This window comes from Motacilla alba, chromosome 4 (assembly GCF_015832195.1).
Source record: "Motacilla alba alba isolate MOTALB_02 chromosome 4, Motacilla_alba_V1.0_pri, whole genome shotgun sequence".
Taxonomy (NCBI): domain Eukaryota; kingdom Metazoa; phylum Chordata; class Aves; order Passeriformes; family Motacillidae; genus Motacilla; species Motacilla alba.
The window spans coordinates 36,491,965-36,508,826 of NC_052019.1; the positions used below are offsets into that span (position 1 = coordinate 36,491,965).

General features: G+C 39.7%; 1 protein-coding gene across 3 annotated transcripts in view; it reads right to left on the bottom strand.

The window, feature by feature from the left end:
- Positions 1–1,776, bottom strand: part of GALNTL6 (polypeptide N-acetylgalactosaminyltransferase like 6) — a 432,689-nt gene extending 430,913 nt beyond the window's left edge. The window contains exons 1-2 of one of the 3 annotated variants that reach the window (XM_038134222.1): positions 1,583–1,776; positions 453–847 (exon numbers count right to left, since the gene is read on the bottom strand). In XM_038134222.1, coding sequence (XP_037990150.1) covers positions 453–590 — 138 coding nt within the window. In that variant the 5' untranslated portion in view covers positions 591–847; positions 1,583–1,776. Of the gene's footprint in view, positions 1–452; positions 1,507–1,582 lie in introns of those variants that run through there. The other 2 variants (XM_038134223.1, XM_038134220.1) reach the window with 2 other exon arrangements.
- Positions 1,777–16,862: the final 15,086 nt, after the last annotated feature.

Sequence of the window (16,862 nt, forward strand, 5' to 3'; positions counted from 1 at the left end):
CAAAAAATCTCGGTGGTAAGATATCTATACGGATCCCAAGCAATTTCAATGGACCTATAGCCACACACCAGTTCGAGAAGTCTTGCAGGCAAACAAAAAGTTGCAGTAAAACCTCCACTTCTTGTAATGAAAATTAGAACCCAGCATCACACTCGGTTCACTAACGCAACGCACAGAATCCCACGTCCTCCTAATTTCAGAGGCAGCCTCTGTGCCGGCTCACCCCTCGCCCTTCCCGGGGAAGCCCAGCCCGGCAGACACAGCCGCTCTCACAACTTTCTCTCTCCGGCGCGGCGGTCGGACAAGCACACGTGCTGCCTCTCCCGCTCCGCGCCCCCGGCCGGAGCCGGGCCCCCGCAGCCCCGCAGGGGCGAGAGCGGGGCCGTGCCCCGAGGGGCGGCTGCCGCCCTGCCCCGGCGCGGGGCTGTGCTCCCGGGCGGCTTCGCACCTACCTGCGGCTCGGCGGCTTCGGGCGGCTTCACCAGGTGCTTCTCCTTGTAGAGAGACCAGAGGCCGATGTCAGGCACAAAAATCAGAGCCGCGGTGAAGAGCAGCGTCATTTGCAGAAACCTCTTCTGTTTCCTCTTCATGGCCAAAGCCGGGCTGCTCTGCTGGCGGCGGCGGTGTCAGCTCCCCCAGCACCGCGGGGCCAGGCTCTTCCCTGCCCGCAGTCCCTCGGAGGGGCCCGGCTCGGAGAAACTTCGCCCGCCTCACGCCTGCCCACCCGGAGCCCGGGCGGGGCCGCCCCCCGCAGCGGCGGCGGGGCCGAACCTGGCGGCCGCTCCCCCTGCCCCGGCGCGGCGCTGCGCGGCGGCGGTGCCGCTCTTGGGGGAGTTCATGGATCCACCTGCGAACAGAGCGGCAAACAACCCGCCACGCAGCGGGACGGGGGCAGTAAATAAATAAATATACATAAATATATTAAAAAAAAAAAAAAAAAAAGAGGGAACAGCCTCACAACCCGTGTCCGGTAAACAGCGTGGAACCGAGAGCTCCCTCTCCTCCCGGTCGCGCAGAGCCCCCGCTGCTGGCCGCGCCCGCCCGCCTCACGTCCCCCTGCCTGCCCCAGCCTGGGCGGGGGGGGCGCGGCATCATGAGCTCATCACGCGCAATTTGCTAAGCAAGAGTTCAAAAAAAAAAAAAAAAAACCAAAAAAACCACAACCCAAAAAACAGGAGAAGAGGGCTGATGCCGGCACAGCGCGCCCCTCCGCGCCGGGGGGCGGGCAGGGAGGGGCGGCCCGCGTCCCCCCCCCACCACGTGCGCGGGCCGGGCCGGGCACGGGCGGTGTCGGGCCCGCCCCACCGCGCCCCCTCATCCCGGCCGCCCCATGTGCGCTTTCCGCCGGCTCCGCGCCGTTCTCCCCGGCGGGCGAGGCGGGGAGCGACAGTCCGGTGCGGGGCCCGCGGGCCGGAGCCGGGCGATGCTGCTGCTGCTGCTGCTCGTTCTGCCGCCGCCGCGCATCGGGGACGGGGCTTGCAATTCCCGTTCCGGTCCGTCCTCCTCGGCGCTACGTGAAATGCGGGGGGAACCGCGCGGAGAGCCCGCGGGCGGCTCCCTGCCGGCGTGCTGGGGCGCTCACCTGCCGGGGTCTCCCCGGACTCCCCCCGCAGCGCCGCCTTTCCAGAGCCCGCCCGGCCGCAACCTGAGCAGCTCCAGCCTTCCCCGAACTGCGGGGCGCTGAGGTCATCCCCCACTTCGGTAGCAGCACCGAGGGAAGGAGATGTTCAAAGCGATGTCGATTTGTACTCGGCGTGTTGCAATCGGACCCGTTTGGGCTTCTGGTCTGAGCTCAGCTGCTCGTTTCACTACGCAGTGTAATTTCCTTGTCTTCCCAAACTAACTCCTCTCAGCAAAACAGGAGGACACTCGGGTTAAGCTTACTAGGACCTACTGCCCTTTCAGCTTTGTCTCATCAGACAGTGGGAAAATGTGTATTAGACTCATAAAGACAACATGTCCAGAACCAATATTGAAAAATAAGGCTACCTCTAACTTCCTTTCTTTCCGCCCGGCACATAGAAAGCTGTCACTTCAGCTACAGTCCATGTTCCTATTGGTGGCTAAAATATTTCTGAATGTCTAGGTCTTAATCCTGCAGTAAGAATTTTCTTTTTGTAACCACAGTACATAGCTACAAATGGTGAGAAGTAGTCCTGTCCTTGTCCATAGCTGAGATCAGTCTTGTCCATCCACAGAACCGTCTTGTTCAGGAAGCTTTTCCTACATATGCATAAAATAGTAAAAGAGGCAGGTTATTTTTATGAGAGTAGCTGGAGATGAGGGAAAGCTTGAAGGCAGGAAAACTCTGAACGATGAAGGTGGAATGAGAGGAAACAGCATAATGCTCTTTACTTCAAAAAAAAGTAGGATTGGAAGGAACCTTGCAAGGTCAGCTCCTCCGTGGCTCTGCCCCAAGGCACATTCAACTACATGTATGTGTCATTCTTGACAAGTGTTTGTCTAACCCGTTCTGAAGTCCTCCAGCAATAGCACCACTTCAGCCTCCTCGGGCAACCTGTTATGACTTGCCATTGCAAACTGCTCCTTAATGCACACTCTGAACCTCCCTTGCTGTGATTTCAGAGTATTACATAGCCACCAAAGGGAGAGCAAGCAGAGTGTTCCCCTCAGTCTTTACACAGGTACAGTCCACTTCCAGAAACTGTTCTTCAGGCACTCCGGGACATCTCAAGAGCTGATTTATCCTCCTGCTTTCATCAGGACTGTCTTCAACTGATTTGCATCTTATTTGCAGTCCAAAGCTGGAGCTAATAAGCTACTTGGGATCTTGTAATTGTTTATAAGAAAAGAAGGATAATCATGCAGGTGCCACAGTGTCTACTCCTTTTCCATGCTTCCATATGGAATGCAAGCTTTGGTTGTAAGAGCAGTATCATTTAGTGATAAAATTTAAGCTCCAGTCAGTTTGTTTCCCTCAAGATCACCTAATCCATTGTTCATATTCCTATGGTTGAATATTTCTCCATTTTCTACTGTCTCTATTGAATATAACTTTTTTTCCAAAATATTTATCCAGTTTGTCAAAAACACTTGGAATTTAAGCCTATCTTCCACTGTCATATACAAATGCAATAAATTTGTTCAATTCTGCAATCCAGACTGTTAGCAAGAACTTCAGTTCCTCACAGAACTCTGCAAAATGTGTGTTCTTACATTTAGGAGAATGCCACTGATACTTTCCTTTCTCTGCAGTTTCCAGGCAATTTGAAATACCTAAGTAATCTTGCTTAGAAGATTGTCATGTGCAAGACTTGTTCTATTGTTTTGGTGATAAAGGGTGTACATCATTGGTACCTTTTCACCCCTGCCAGGCTATAAGGATGTCACAAAAGATCACCAAAAAGGCTATGCAAGCATTTACACTTTTTTATTGTTGCAACTAACCAAGAAGTTATTCAGATCAACTGAATTTTAAAAATTTGGTTTTATATTTAAGAGATTAATCTATCCAAAGATTAAAGTACTCAGAAAACCAAAGGGCATTGATCTTGTCAGAAATTCCACTTATTTTTGTAGTTCATCATCCAGAGTTAGGAAATTTACCAAGCACATTTGAAATTTTGATTCAGCTGCCTTTTTGTCTGAAGGCATTCAGCCCTGATGTTCTTCCACTCAGTGCAAAAAGCATAATAGCTAAAACCATCCTAAGTATAGAAATGATTGCTATGAGATCATATAATAATTGTGTAGAAAAAGCAGGACTACTGGCAGGAAAGATTCAGGAGATGTTGCATCTGGAATTCCACAGCTCGCCAGTTATGTCCGCCTCTGGAGGTTGAAGTGAATGCAGACATTGACTCTCAAGAGATGAAATTCAATTTAATTTCCTGAATACTGAGAATGATTTTGTAGTAAGGGTCATAGGCCACAACTGGCAAATACATGTCTGCTTTGTAAAGAATTAAGGGCATATTTTTCAGCAAATATTTTTTTCACATAATCTTAAGCCACCTAGCCCTATTAGGCAGTGCTGAATTTTTAAAGCACTAAGCTAGTTTAGAGGAAGGAAGGAAAAAGAAACCATCACTCTTGTGCAAGTTAAAAGCTGCAAATATACAAGACATGCAGCAATAACTTATGCTTGCCCTAGAAGAACTTGCAGTGGAGCTGCAGAACAGACAATTTCTTCAGTGGGAATATATTCAAACCTTCAGGTATTTGATTTTTGAAATATCTACCCAGAAAAGATAAATAATGAAAGAGCAGTATCCTGAAACCATTCGCATGTTGGCACCACAATTTAGTGTATTTGGGACATATTTTCATTTCCACTCTTCATGTTCTCTAAAGACAAAACTTCCACTAAGATTTCTGATATGACCTAGGACAGAAAAGAAGAGTGTAAAACACCCTGGCAGGGATAAGAACTGCAAAGCAAGATGAACATGAGAAGCTGTTTAGCCATGCATTTCAAACTGAGAAGCTGAAGTCCTCCAAGGTAAATTTTCTGAGATTATGACTTTATGCGTAGAATTACTCAAAAGGGACCTCAGGTCATGGCTAATCAATTCTCCTCACACAGGAAATCCACTATTCAGTGCATTTATTGCAGAAGAGAAACTCTGCCCTCACATGAAGGATAAAGTACCCACCTTCACATTCAGTGTTACAAACATCAGAGGTTGATGTGCTCTAAGCAGAGGATGAATCTAGTAAAATGATGATTAACCATCTGTAATATTACTGTATAAAAGAGAGCATAAAGGTAATGCAATGGGAGTTTGCTTTGATTATAGTGTTTACCTCTGGGTAACACAGGATGTAAAATGACCTGGTCTGTTCCCATGATTTTTGTCAATCTGCTTAGTGGGAGAAAGCATTGTAAACCACTCTCAAAGGCAGGAAGAAGGGCAATGGGATCTGTCCTTCTGCTAGTGCTGATCTGAAAGAGAGTTGCAAACAATTGGTGATTCTGGTATTTAGGGGACTGCCATGCTTTATCACACCTGGTTTTCATCCTCAGACATCCAAGGGTCTCTCAGAGCACCTCACATCCTCTGTCACTTGTCTTCTTTTCACTTAAACCTCAAGAGAAAGGCATGATGCCGGTAGCATAGTAGAAATGGAAATTTGATGTGAAACAAAAAGTACTCTTTTACAAAAGTTAAAAATTCAAGATCCTCCAAACTCCCACTGAGAACCTTTATTTTCAATACCTTCTGCAGAGAAACATTTCAACATATTCACCTCAAAAAATAAAATGCTTTTTTATATGTTGACTCTGGCTATAAATAACAATACATAAAACATTTTTTATTGACTAAGTAATTTGGTCCTCCTCTGTCTCCAGTTTTGTCATCAAGTTTCAAAGTCATCATCACATATTTGTACTGCTGCTGTGGGAATATGTCTTGTAAACCTCATTTGTTGGGGTTTTCTTGGAACCAAACTCTTGCTCTCAAAGCATGTAGGAAATCAAGAAATTCAGTTCCCAGTGCAAACTTAAGATAAGCTCCTTTTATGAAGGTTTTTGAAATTTGGTTTCTGTTTTTAAAAGCTACTAGGTTTGTCAATATTGCATAGAGCCAGAAAATTTACTTGAGAAGTATACTAAAAACATTTATAAAAATTGAAACATTTGTACATCTGAAGACCTTTTTAGCTAGCGGAAATTTTTTTTCCTCTTAAAGGTCCATTACCTTAAAAAAAGGTTTTATAAAAATGAAAAAATCCTAAGTCATATGAAAGTATTATTGGGAAAGTTTTGTGTCCCATCCCATCCCCAAACCTTTGGCATTTAGAAAACAGTATCACTCCTATCTCAGAATTATACAGTTTGATTACAATTTAGAAGAAAAACTCCAAAAAGTCACATAGAACTTGAATAAGTAATGATAACACCATGAATTATTTCCACTTTCACAACTTTGTTCTGTTTGACTAGCTGGATGATGGATGATTTCTTCTTCATTGTTGCTGTGCCACTATAAACTCAAGAAAGCAAACAAAAATGCTGATGGATCAGACTTTTTGCCAGTTACCTCACAAGCTGCAGATTCACTACTGCACAAAAGAAATCACTGAAATGTAAGGGTAATCAGAAAAGTTTATTTTGAGAGACAAAATCATACAATGTCAAATATTTCTAAATAGCTCAGTAATCATAAAACACTGATGTCAGGAAAAATAGTTGCTCATTCTTCCTTTCACACAAATCCACAGTAATTTGGGCCTAAATATGGTACAGGAACATGGCATTTGCTGAAATTTGGATGAAAAAATGTTATCTTCTTTTAGATCATCTTTTTCAACAAACAGAAGCATTAGCTTTGCAAGAACAGAAAAAACTCAGCTCTGTGATAGTTAGGAAAAACATTTTGCTTTTCTGAAGATCAGCCCTCCTTTTTAGTCTTCTTGCTGTTCCATTTCAGAAACCTTGCTGTACATTTTCCAAGTATCTAGTAAGACCTCACATCAACATTACTGTTTTCACATGCAAGAATCTCCTTTGTCTGATAATGCATAGAGCCTTCACACTTTCATCACACAATCTGATTCAGGTTGAATCTAAAATAACACTACATTACTGGAAATAAAACAGTACATTCTGCAAAGCTTCCTTAACAAGATTGAAAGTCTCATCTCACCAAACTTGTCAAATGTACAGAATATATCAAAAGGTAGCAGATGTCACCTTCAGTTCTGATTTTTCACTGGAGGCATAGCCAACAAACTTCAGAGATGTCTACAGTGATAAACAGGAGAGCAGAATGGGCTAGAGGGAGCTCCACACTTCTTAGCTGCTCACTTGCCTTCTGTTTTGTTGTGGGCTGATGCTGGACATTTATTTCAGTTAAAAATTTAAAAGGATGAATGGGTGAGACAGCACCAGGTTGTTCATACCTCTGTCATCCTCATTCATTCCCAGTCTGCTGAGTATCACATATCCCAAACCCTTGTCATGTTCCAGCCATTCCCAAGAGTACACTGTATGTCTTTGAGGTCTGAAAAAATCCCTTTAGTGGCTTGCACAGACTCTTCATGTCACCTCAAACACCGTAAGGACCTGCATCTTTTTCTCTCCATGTTGTGTCAGAGCTCAAGACAGAACTCAACAGCTTGAGAAGTGGGCACACTAAAATGTTGGTTTGCTGTTTAGAGTTCAAAATGACATGTACTATTTCCCTAGCTTACCAATGGTTGCCAATTTCTGTGGGAACCTAGGACAATGAATGTTGTATAAATACCTTCTGCATTTGTAGATGAAGAAATTGTCAAAGAGAATTTAAATGAAGATCATAATGCTGACATCTCCAGTTCCATCACTGCAAATTTCTAGTATACATGTATATGAAAATATGAAGCAAATAAGAAGCAGCACATTTCTATAACATTTGTTCATTGAATTCCATCGTGTACTGCAGAAAGGCATAATAGATGCCAGAGAAAGCAAGATGATGGTCTTTTATTTTGGGTGCAACCCAGCAATTACATAACCTGTGTTCTAATGACTGCATACAGCTCCATCATTAAAAAGAAAATTTCATTTTATTTAAAATTATAATCACTAAATCCAGTGATTTCTGATGAGCTGTGTGAATGTGATTTGCAATATTGATTCTACCATATTCAAGTAAGAAAATAAATTCTAAAAGAAATAACACTGATGATAAGTATATTAGAAAGTATTTTTATGAGGGATATTAGTAAGATTTTTCTGCTTTTTTATGATTAACATCTTTGACATTTTTCATGCAAATGCTGAAGAGCAGAGATAAGCCAAGGCAGAACATAAAGGACTAGAATGCCACTCAGAAAAAATGCTTACTAGTACCTTTATTATCAATAGCTGCTGTCAGGTTGATCTACAGTCTTACTAACCATATATTTTGTGGAAGTTGTTATTCATATTTCAAAATAGCCTTCATAAGAACTGGAAGACTTTTTAAGATATTGCAATTCAGAGATCACAAGCTGTCTTTTCAGTCTCAGATTCCATGCAGGCTCATAGGATATTCCACTGTAGTAGGACTTAGAATATATTAAAGGCTCAAACAGAAGACATACAGACATCACTGAATATTATGAAGGAAATAAAGGTGAAATTAACCAAAGAGTTGCATCAAAAGCTGATTAAATTTTTTTACTGAAATGTTTCATTTCAGTGAGATTCATGTTAGCAGAAAGGTAAGAAAATAAAGTACTAATGACTATCAGAGGTAAAAAATATTACATTGTCTAAGAGGCCCTAAATTTAAAGAATCTGGGGGGGGATAATTTTTTTTTGGGGGGGGAGTGTTCTCCTCATACTCTGAATAAAAAAAATAGCTAATAACTATCAAGAAAAGTGAGGGCAAAGAAAATTTTTGACTCCAGAAGATCAGAAGCAGCACCAGCTGCTAGAGCTGCAGAAACTTTACTTGAGAAGTGATAGTGCTTAGACAACACTGAAATGTACATGGGGAAAGCCAATAACATTTTCTGCTGCTGCAATGCAAATTAATAAGCATTTTGTCCTGTCCTATCACTTTTGAGTTAGACCTCTTGAACACATTCATATGGCTTGAGGTTTTTACTAAAAGTTACAAGAAGAACCCCTTCATTTTGGCTACAGCAATCAGGAGTAAATGAGAGGTGAATCAGTCTAAAGGTGCAAAACCAGTAGTTTGTGTGGCTTGGCAAACTTATATTTTTTTAAAGCTAATGTTCTTAAAGAGAAACATTTTTCCATAGTATTGTCTAATCCTAATAAATGTAATTCAGAAAATTCCCCACCACTTTATTTAGAGGAAACATTTTTATAACTAGGATACTGAGGACCCTCCATACCTTGGGGAGCTAATTTTAGTCCTTTAGTACAATATCAAGATGATCATTGAATGTTCAAGGATAAAAAATAGCTAAGAATAGAGCCAAATGGATTTTCAAAAAAACATTCTTCCTGAAGTTAATGATAAATTTAAGAATAGCTAGTGTTAAGAGCTCTTTATAAAGTGATTAATGAAGTCTGTCAAGTAGTAAATCCCAAAATCTCTAGAACTTTTTTCAAGTATATGCATCTACAATTTCATATACAGTAGAGGAGAAAGAAAAAAAAAAAGTAGGAAGAAGCTTTCTGCAGTAATTATAGACTTCACTCAATGGGAAAAAAAATTCTGAGTTTGAGTTAATGTAGAATCAAATGGATTGGTTAAAAACCAAAATATCAGAAATCCCACCCTCACCAAACTGGGGAAAAAAAAGAAGTTAAAAGATGAATTGTAAAGGAACTTTTAAAATTTGAAACAGCTAAAATCCTTAGACTTTTTTAAAAAAAAAGTTCAAAGAAAGTACTAAGTTTCAACATCAGGTACTCCATCCATTTCCATGTATAAGAGCACTTTTGCTTAGCCAAAAGTAATTTTCTTTTTCAGTTTTTCCTTTCAGCCATCATCCTGCTTCTCCTGCCTACCTGTATTCCCACACACACATGCTTAGTTGAGGAGTTTTCTCTTATGTCTTTCCCATGCTTTAAATGACCTTGCATTGAGGACCTTGGCACATGTGTAATATTGGAGTGTATTGCCCTGATTCATGTTTTTGACCTAAAGAGTATATAATAAACACAGGAAAACAAATCATACTAAGAAAGATGAAGAGTCACTACGGTTTGAACACCTCAGCAATAGGTAGGACTTTTGAAGTTTCTTACAAAATCTTCAAGCTCATCTGCTCAAGGTTTCACACTTGACCTAAATACTTTCCAGCTTTTGGGAAGCCACTAAAGCAGCTCGCATTAGTGATATTACACCAAATAAAAATGTTTCAAGCTTTTAAAGACCATTTGGCATCTAAGGCTAAGACTGAAGACAGCACCAGCCTATATACATAGGAGTTAATATGACAAATCAGGCTACTCCACAATGAAAGGCCTCTCTTCAGATGAGGTTTTTGTATAAGAACAAGTAAAATTATTGTTTCTTCTCTCTTTTAGGACTCATACTATGGCAGTCTGCTAGCAGAGAACTTCCTTGCCAAGAAAGCAGGCTCCATCTGTCACTCACTCTTCTTATGTCTCAGCAGAGTTAAAAAGCCTGACAGTTTCCATGAATAACAATGACACATACTCTTCTATCTAGCAGAGAGAAACAAATTTTATTGATGAAAACAGGGTGACAGGGGGGAATCCCTCAGTGTTTGAAGAGTTTTCTGAGCACTGCTTATGTCTGGCTTTGAGTGAGGATGTAACTGCCATTGTGTGTCAATGAACCTGCTTGTTGCTGTTACCAGGTAATTGCTGACCTAGGCTACTGCAACCAAGGACCTGTTTTCACACGAGTCTGTTTTGTAACCAACAACCCATGCTTTCACAAGAAAGGTTCTTCTGTATCTGGGCTCCAACAGCTTTTAATACATAGCTCTTGGCCATGCAGGTGCATCTGCACTTAAAAAGCTACCTAAGCACAGGTTTTGAACACCTTGGAAAGTATCCAAAAATTGTAGCAGAGAGGTATGTTTTGGGGGAGATGCTCACAGACAGCATGTAGAGAAAATGCTTTTGCTGCTATCAGTGATTTTCTTGGTAGGTTTAACTAGCATAATTGTATAAATATATTTATAAAAGCACATCTATACTACGTAATTTTCAGAAAGACTACACCTACCTGTTTGATAATAGGGTTTTTTTGTCAGTGCAGAAGACAATGGGGAAAAAATTCCAAGAAAGGAAAACTTACCCCAAGCTTACCTAGCTTTTGTTTTTAATAAGGCAACACTATGTCAGTCATTGGTCAGTCTGGTGTCAGCCAACAGTTTATTAAACTCACCCATATTCTGTATGAAATGTTTTAATGAAAGGAGGAACCAATGTGCATATAGGCCTCTATTTAGATGCACTTTTTATTATTGGCATGAGGTATTTGGTATTTTGTTTTTCCTTCATCTCTATTCTTGAACTTCTGACTGTATTCTGTCAAGTCAACTGAGAAATATACATCTTTACCTCTTTAGGGGGTATGCACTGTTTCAGATTATAATTTAGATATACATTTCTTTGGGGTTTTTTTCATAAATCTATCTTCACTTTGTGAAATTCAGCTCTTGTAGAGGCTGATCAAACATCAGTTTTTGGTAAAAGTGCTGCGGGGTATTATGTTAAATCTTGGCACAAAAAGAGGTATATGCAAATGACATTTTGAGAGCCATCACCAACAAAGGAGAAGTTGAGGAATATAGGAAAATATAAAATACCTTAGGGACTAGAATAATAAAACTGAGTAGAGTCTACTTTGGGACAATATCAGGTATAAAATGCCCAGAAAAAAAAAAAAAAAAAAAGAAAAGAAAATTTGGAATGAAATTTTGGCTAGTAGACTAAAATTTTATCAAGAATTAGAGGAAAGCAACTTATTTTTTTTTAAACTTGTTGCATATGTTTGACTAATGCTACTCCCACCTCTGTCTGAAATTCTCCAAATTCTGTATTGCCCTTCTAGTCAAGAGCCAGGAGCACTTTCTTGCCTAGTTTTCTAATTGTTCTTTTAAAAATTAGTATTTCTAAACTGGATTCTTTTGAAAATGCTTACAATTGAAGGTTCTGATGGCTTAGTCCCTTTGACAAATCAGCTGCTAGATGAAAAGAAAGGGAAGCAGGCATAACACAGAAAGTAATATTTTTTTTCCGTCCAACTGAAGCTGCTGTTGAAACCAAGGGTCAAAGTGCCTTTTCAGGGAAGCAATAATGTTGCTTCTTCCTATTGAGTCACTCACTGTGTACGGAGTCCCACAAGTTTACTATTTCATCTCTAGCTGGTTCAGATCAAAGGTCCAGAATCAGAGCACAAAGTAGCTCTTTAGATGTTTGTTTACTTATTTCTGATGCCAGAAATCTGCATCCACAGCCCAAGTAGCTTCGGTCAGTGTCACTGTAGAAGGTCACTCTTGATAAATTGAGAAGTGCCAAAGTTCCTCAGTGTATGTCATGATAAATTCAAACATGAAAATTCTACTTTTGGTGGGAATTTGCCTCATAAAGTTCCCAGTCTAACAGGGTCTCAAATACTGTGTTTCTCATGGCGGGAATGTCAGGTATTTTGCATGGCCAAAGCTCCCCTGAAGTTCATCAAAACAGTAATTGCAAGTAAGTTTCAGAAAATTCTCTCTCAGAAAGCCTGCTTTAGAAAGAGGCTGCCTGAATTAAAGTGGAGCTAGACTTTACACACTTTTATTTTATATATATGGCATAGTCACAAAATGCTTAAAATTCTGAAAAATTGAATTTCATAAAGTGATTCATGCATGAGTTGCCAATATTTTGGAGCAGAATCTCTTTTGAAATATGATCTATCACGGGCAGGCTTGGTTAGTAATACTCCTTGGTTGCTACACACCCAAATCTGTATCAGGTGGAACAACTGATGAATCCTTCCCATACACACAAAGCATTTCCTAAAGCTGATAACTCCTGTTTTAGCTGCCTGTGTCTAAAATACAGGGAGCCTAACAATGTGAACTGTGTTATGTCCTCATTTGAGGGAATACTAGGAGACGAGTAACGTGTGTCATGTCAGTATGTGCAATCATTTTGTTGTATTTCAAACTGCATTAAAGGTTATTTTAAAGGTATTTTCTTAAAGGCATGGGAGGAAGGAGTTAGCCCCATTGTGGAAGACAGGAATAGAATTTAATAGCTGAGGCTAATGAGGAATTGACACAGTATGAAACATGAAATTAATGGTACAACAGCTTTAAAGATGGAATCAACCACAAAAAGCTTCCCCAAAGCAGACTACAATTCTGCAGTTTTGATATACATCCTGAGATAGTTCAGTAAGTAAACATTTTTTATGACAAGCAAAAGTTCATAAACATAGGAAAGTGATGATGAGGGTAAAGAATTTTAGAAAGTTAGAGTTGTTTGATGAATAGCAATGTACTAAAACAGCTTCTTCACTGATCATGTAAAAGGTATTTTTTTGGTCATGTTTGCATTTCTAAATAATGTCTCAAAAATGCATTGATTTTGCAAACTTGACTTTTGACAGCTTAGCAGCATTTCTCCTCTTAGTAAGTATTTCTGGATAAAAACATCATGTTCTTTTAAAATATTGTGACTCTGAAGGTTTACTACACATAGGTGGGGTAGAGATAGTAATATAAAGACAGTTAGGTTTAGGATTCAAGTGGTATGGTGAGTGTCAACAGTGCAGTTGCAGTTACAATTGGTAGCTCCATGGTGGAGCCAAAAGCATGAGCTTTACACTTACTGCTGAGAGAGAATCAGAAACATAATGAGTGAGAGCATCCAGCTTCCTACAGGGTAACTTAGTTCCAGCACACCCTACAGAACAGTGATTTCTTAAACTAAGCTGCAACTGAAGTGTGTCAGGAAGCCTGTTTCATTACCTGAAATAGCTAGTTGTTTTTGTAGTGTGCCAGTCAAGTTTCATTGCCACTGAGTGTAGATTATATCATGTCACAGCAAGTAGAAAAAAATCCATTTCAGAAAGGAAATCATACAAACAAAGCCATTTCACAAAGAGTTCAGATTATAATCAAGTGTCTTGGGGACAATCAGCATGTTTGATTTTAGATAAATACTTTCGTATGCCAAAGAAAAGCATCATTCAGTATAAAGCATCTTAATTGAGATGAAGTGTGTAAGTCATTCATTTACTAAAGTATCATTCCAAAATTAGCTTCATAAAGCAAAGGATATTTTTTCCTATTCAGAAGCGTACTTTAAAATACAAAGAACCATATACATCAATTTTTAGTGAAGTATTGATCTCATTTTCAAAGCTGAAAGCTGTTTTTTTCTTTATTACTTTTTAAGCATTATAAACTTTAATGTTCAGATACACATTAAAATAGTATGAACAAAAAGAATGACATAAAATTAAAACAATTCTAGGTTATTTTTGTACTAGCAATGTACAGTTCCTTAATGAAAACTAAAAAAGCATCAAAACTAAAGTAATGAGTGAACCTTGAATATGCTCCCCATGCCAGGAAGCTTATATATGCTCCTCAGTTCAGGACAGATTATCTTAGAATGAGAATAGGTGATTCCTAATGCAATTCTTCTTGTCACATTGGGGATACCCAAAAGAAAATGCACTACCAGTTTACTACATTGCTCATGAATTTGTGGAAACAGAGTTCAGATGGCAAATTATTAATCTGGATCAACCACTGAGTGTCACAGACAGTTCAGACTGTTTGTTACAGGCATAGGAGAACAGTCTCTTGAACCAGTTAAAAGCATTTGAAAGAGGGGGCTGCTTGTTGTTGCACAGGACAGTACAGTCTTATGGCTTTGTGAACCTTCACTTTGGAAAGTTACCGGAAGAACTCACTTTTGTCTGATTACAGTGGGTTACTTCTTGTTCTAAAGCAAGCAAAGAACACACTCAGTTGAGGAGCCCAGGTTTAAATTCCTGGTAACATCTGGAGAAGATTCCTTTGGCATTGCCCAAGTTTTGCCTGGCTGATTTAAAGAATTAACTGTATCCTCCCATGCTTCTCTGACAGTGTCCTTACTGGTAATTAACACTCTAGCCATGACATTTATTTCTCATTTAAGTGTAGTAACAGTGTGTCACTTCTGCACTTTCTGGAGATAGAATTTTCAGGGCTGTGACCTTTAAAAATACTTATAAAAGCAAATGAGCTATGAAAACCGGGTTTGTTTGTTTGTATGTGTGATAGTCACTCAGTGTACTAGCAATTAGGGAGAATATCCTAGGTTTTAGGTTGCATGTACAACAGGCATGTACATCCTCCACTCATTTTGGAAGGGGTACTTAATATTCAGAGGGAGATACAGAATGCTAACAGTACATTTTCATATATAGCTGTTGGTCTGTCATACCCAGTCCATCTGCATTCATTGAAAACATTCATTTAAACACTGAATACTGAAACATACATTGCGAGTTGGTAGTGAATTTCCATCTGTCTTGGTGTTAGAGGTTAAGTAAGCTCTGAAGTAAGATCAATCCTGAGGAATACTGTTTGAACTAAAATATACCCTTCTAATTTGTAAGCTCTTCAGTTAAGAGATGTATGTACTTATGCAGTATTTCAGAGAAGGGAGAAAAGAAGCTGGAAGCATTACTACAGCTCAGGTGAGAGTGAAGGTTCACAGGAATAAGCACAAGATGCTGTGCTAATTGCCTGGAGCAAAAGTGAAAATGCAACACTGCATGAAATTCTAAAGTCATATGCTACCTCTAATGACATACTTTTGCTAGAGTCCACTTCCATAGCAGAAGATTTCAGGATATTAGCAAAGTTTTATTGCAGCACAATTTATTATTGTGAGTGCTACAGACATGCTGCTGTTTGCATAGCTGGCGCAAGGTGTAAGATCTGTTTCTGCAAAAGAGTGTTCCACATCCCCATAAGGATGTGGGGATCCACAGCTAGCCAGTGAGATCAGGCTGCATGTCCACTGATTACTATAATGAACCAGTGGTCTCAGAGACCAGCTGGACGTCAAAGAGGCTGTTGCATTAGCAACAGGGAGAAAAGGGTGCTGAAATGACAACTTTCATGCAAACATCTACCCAGCATATTGCAAACAAGTTCAGCTGAGCTGACAAGGAATATAAAACTGCCTGTGTAACCAACACCAGTTGTTTTGCTAAGGAAAAGAATTGTTATGACTCATGAGAAGTGCGAAGGATTTGCCTGAAATCTGTGAGAAAAAGACTAGTGCAATGCTAGTCTTTTTTAGCACTGCAGATTAGTGCAATGCTAAAAAGTCATCAATATGCTGCTAACCAAGATTAAGAAGGTGGCATTATAGGAAAAAAAAAAAAAAGAGGGAATCACTCTCTACCTGAAAAATCTGTATCTGTACCTAAGTAAAGCACTCACAATGTAATACCTCAATGCATACGAATCACTGAAAATATAGGGTTTTAAAAAAACATGGTAAGTAAGAAAGATGATAAAAATAATCTTAAAGAATTACTTAAAAGAAAAAAATACCAGGATAAGGTAATTCTTAACTGGTTTTCCAACATGCACAGAAAAAAAATTGGATTTTGGGAAATACAATTTGATTAAAGCAGATAGGATGTCAAAGAGGGGAATTTTACCAATGCTAATTAAAAAGGTAACATTCAAGCTCAAAAGACATTGCTTTTACTGCAATTCTATTTCAATTTGGACATCATTATGTTTACTAAAGATTAATAATAACAGAAGTGGATATTGTTTCAAAACCTACTGACCAATAGCAATAATACAGCTACCCACCTATTTCTCCACAAAGAAAACTAATATAGTCTCAGACACAACAAATTGTGTTAATACACAGATTTCTAAAGGAGTGATTTCCTCCAAAACAAGATCATAAGTCAAATGGGTTAGAGAAAAATATTTAGAGAGAAAGATGTCAAAAGAAATTTGGAAACTCTTTTGAAAAAGATGGCTGCTGGACAGCAAGAATCACGTGGTAGCAATATCAAGGTAGGAATGACATCGAAAGTATGTCCTGGTTCAACACAATGTGAGGACAGTACTTAACAGTATAAGAAAACAGAGAGAAAGAAATCAATAGAAACTTAACATATGCAGGACATAGATATCTGATAAAGGAATGTAAAGGCATTGTGAAAAATACATGGTAGGATGGGCTTAACTAATCTTAGTAAGAAGATTTAAATGTTACCACATCAAATTGGTGAGTAGTTAGGTGTATTTTCAAGTGGACATGACAAACTAACACCTTGCAGTGAGACACCTTGCAGCTGCTGGTTTTTTCCCATCTGCCCCCCTCCCTCCCCACCACCAGCAGTGGTAATTCAAGTAGTGCCTAAGTATCTTCACAGGGAGAAAAACACTGCATGAAACTTAAAAAGACAAGATTAAGAAACAGGCACTGGAAATCTAAAATTGCAGACACTCAT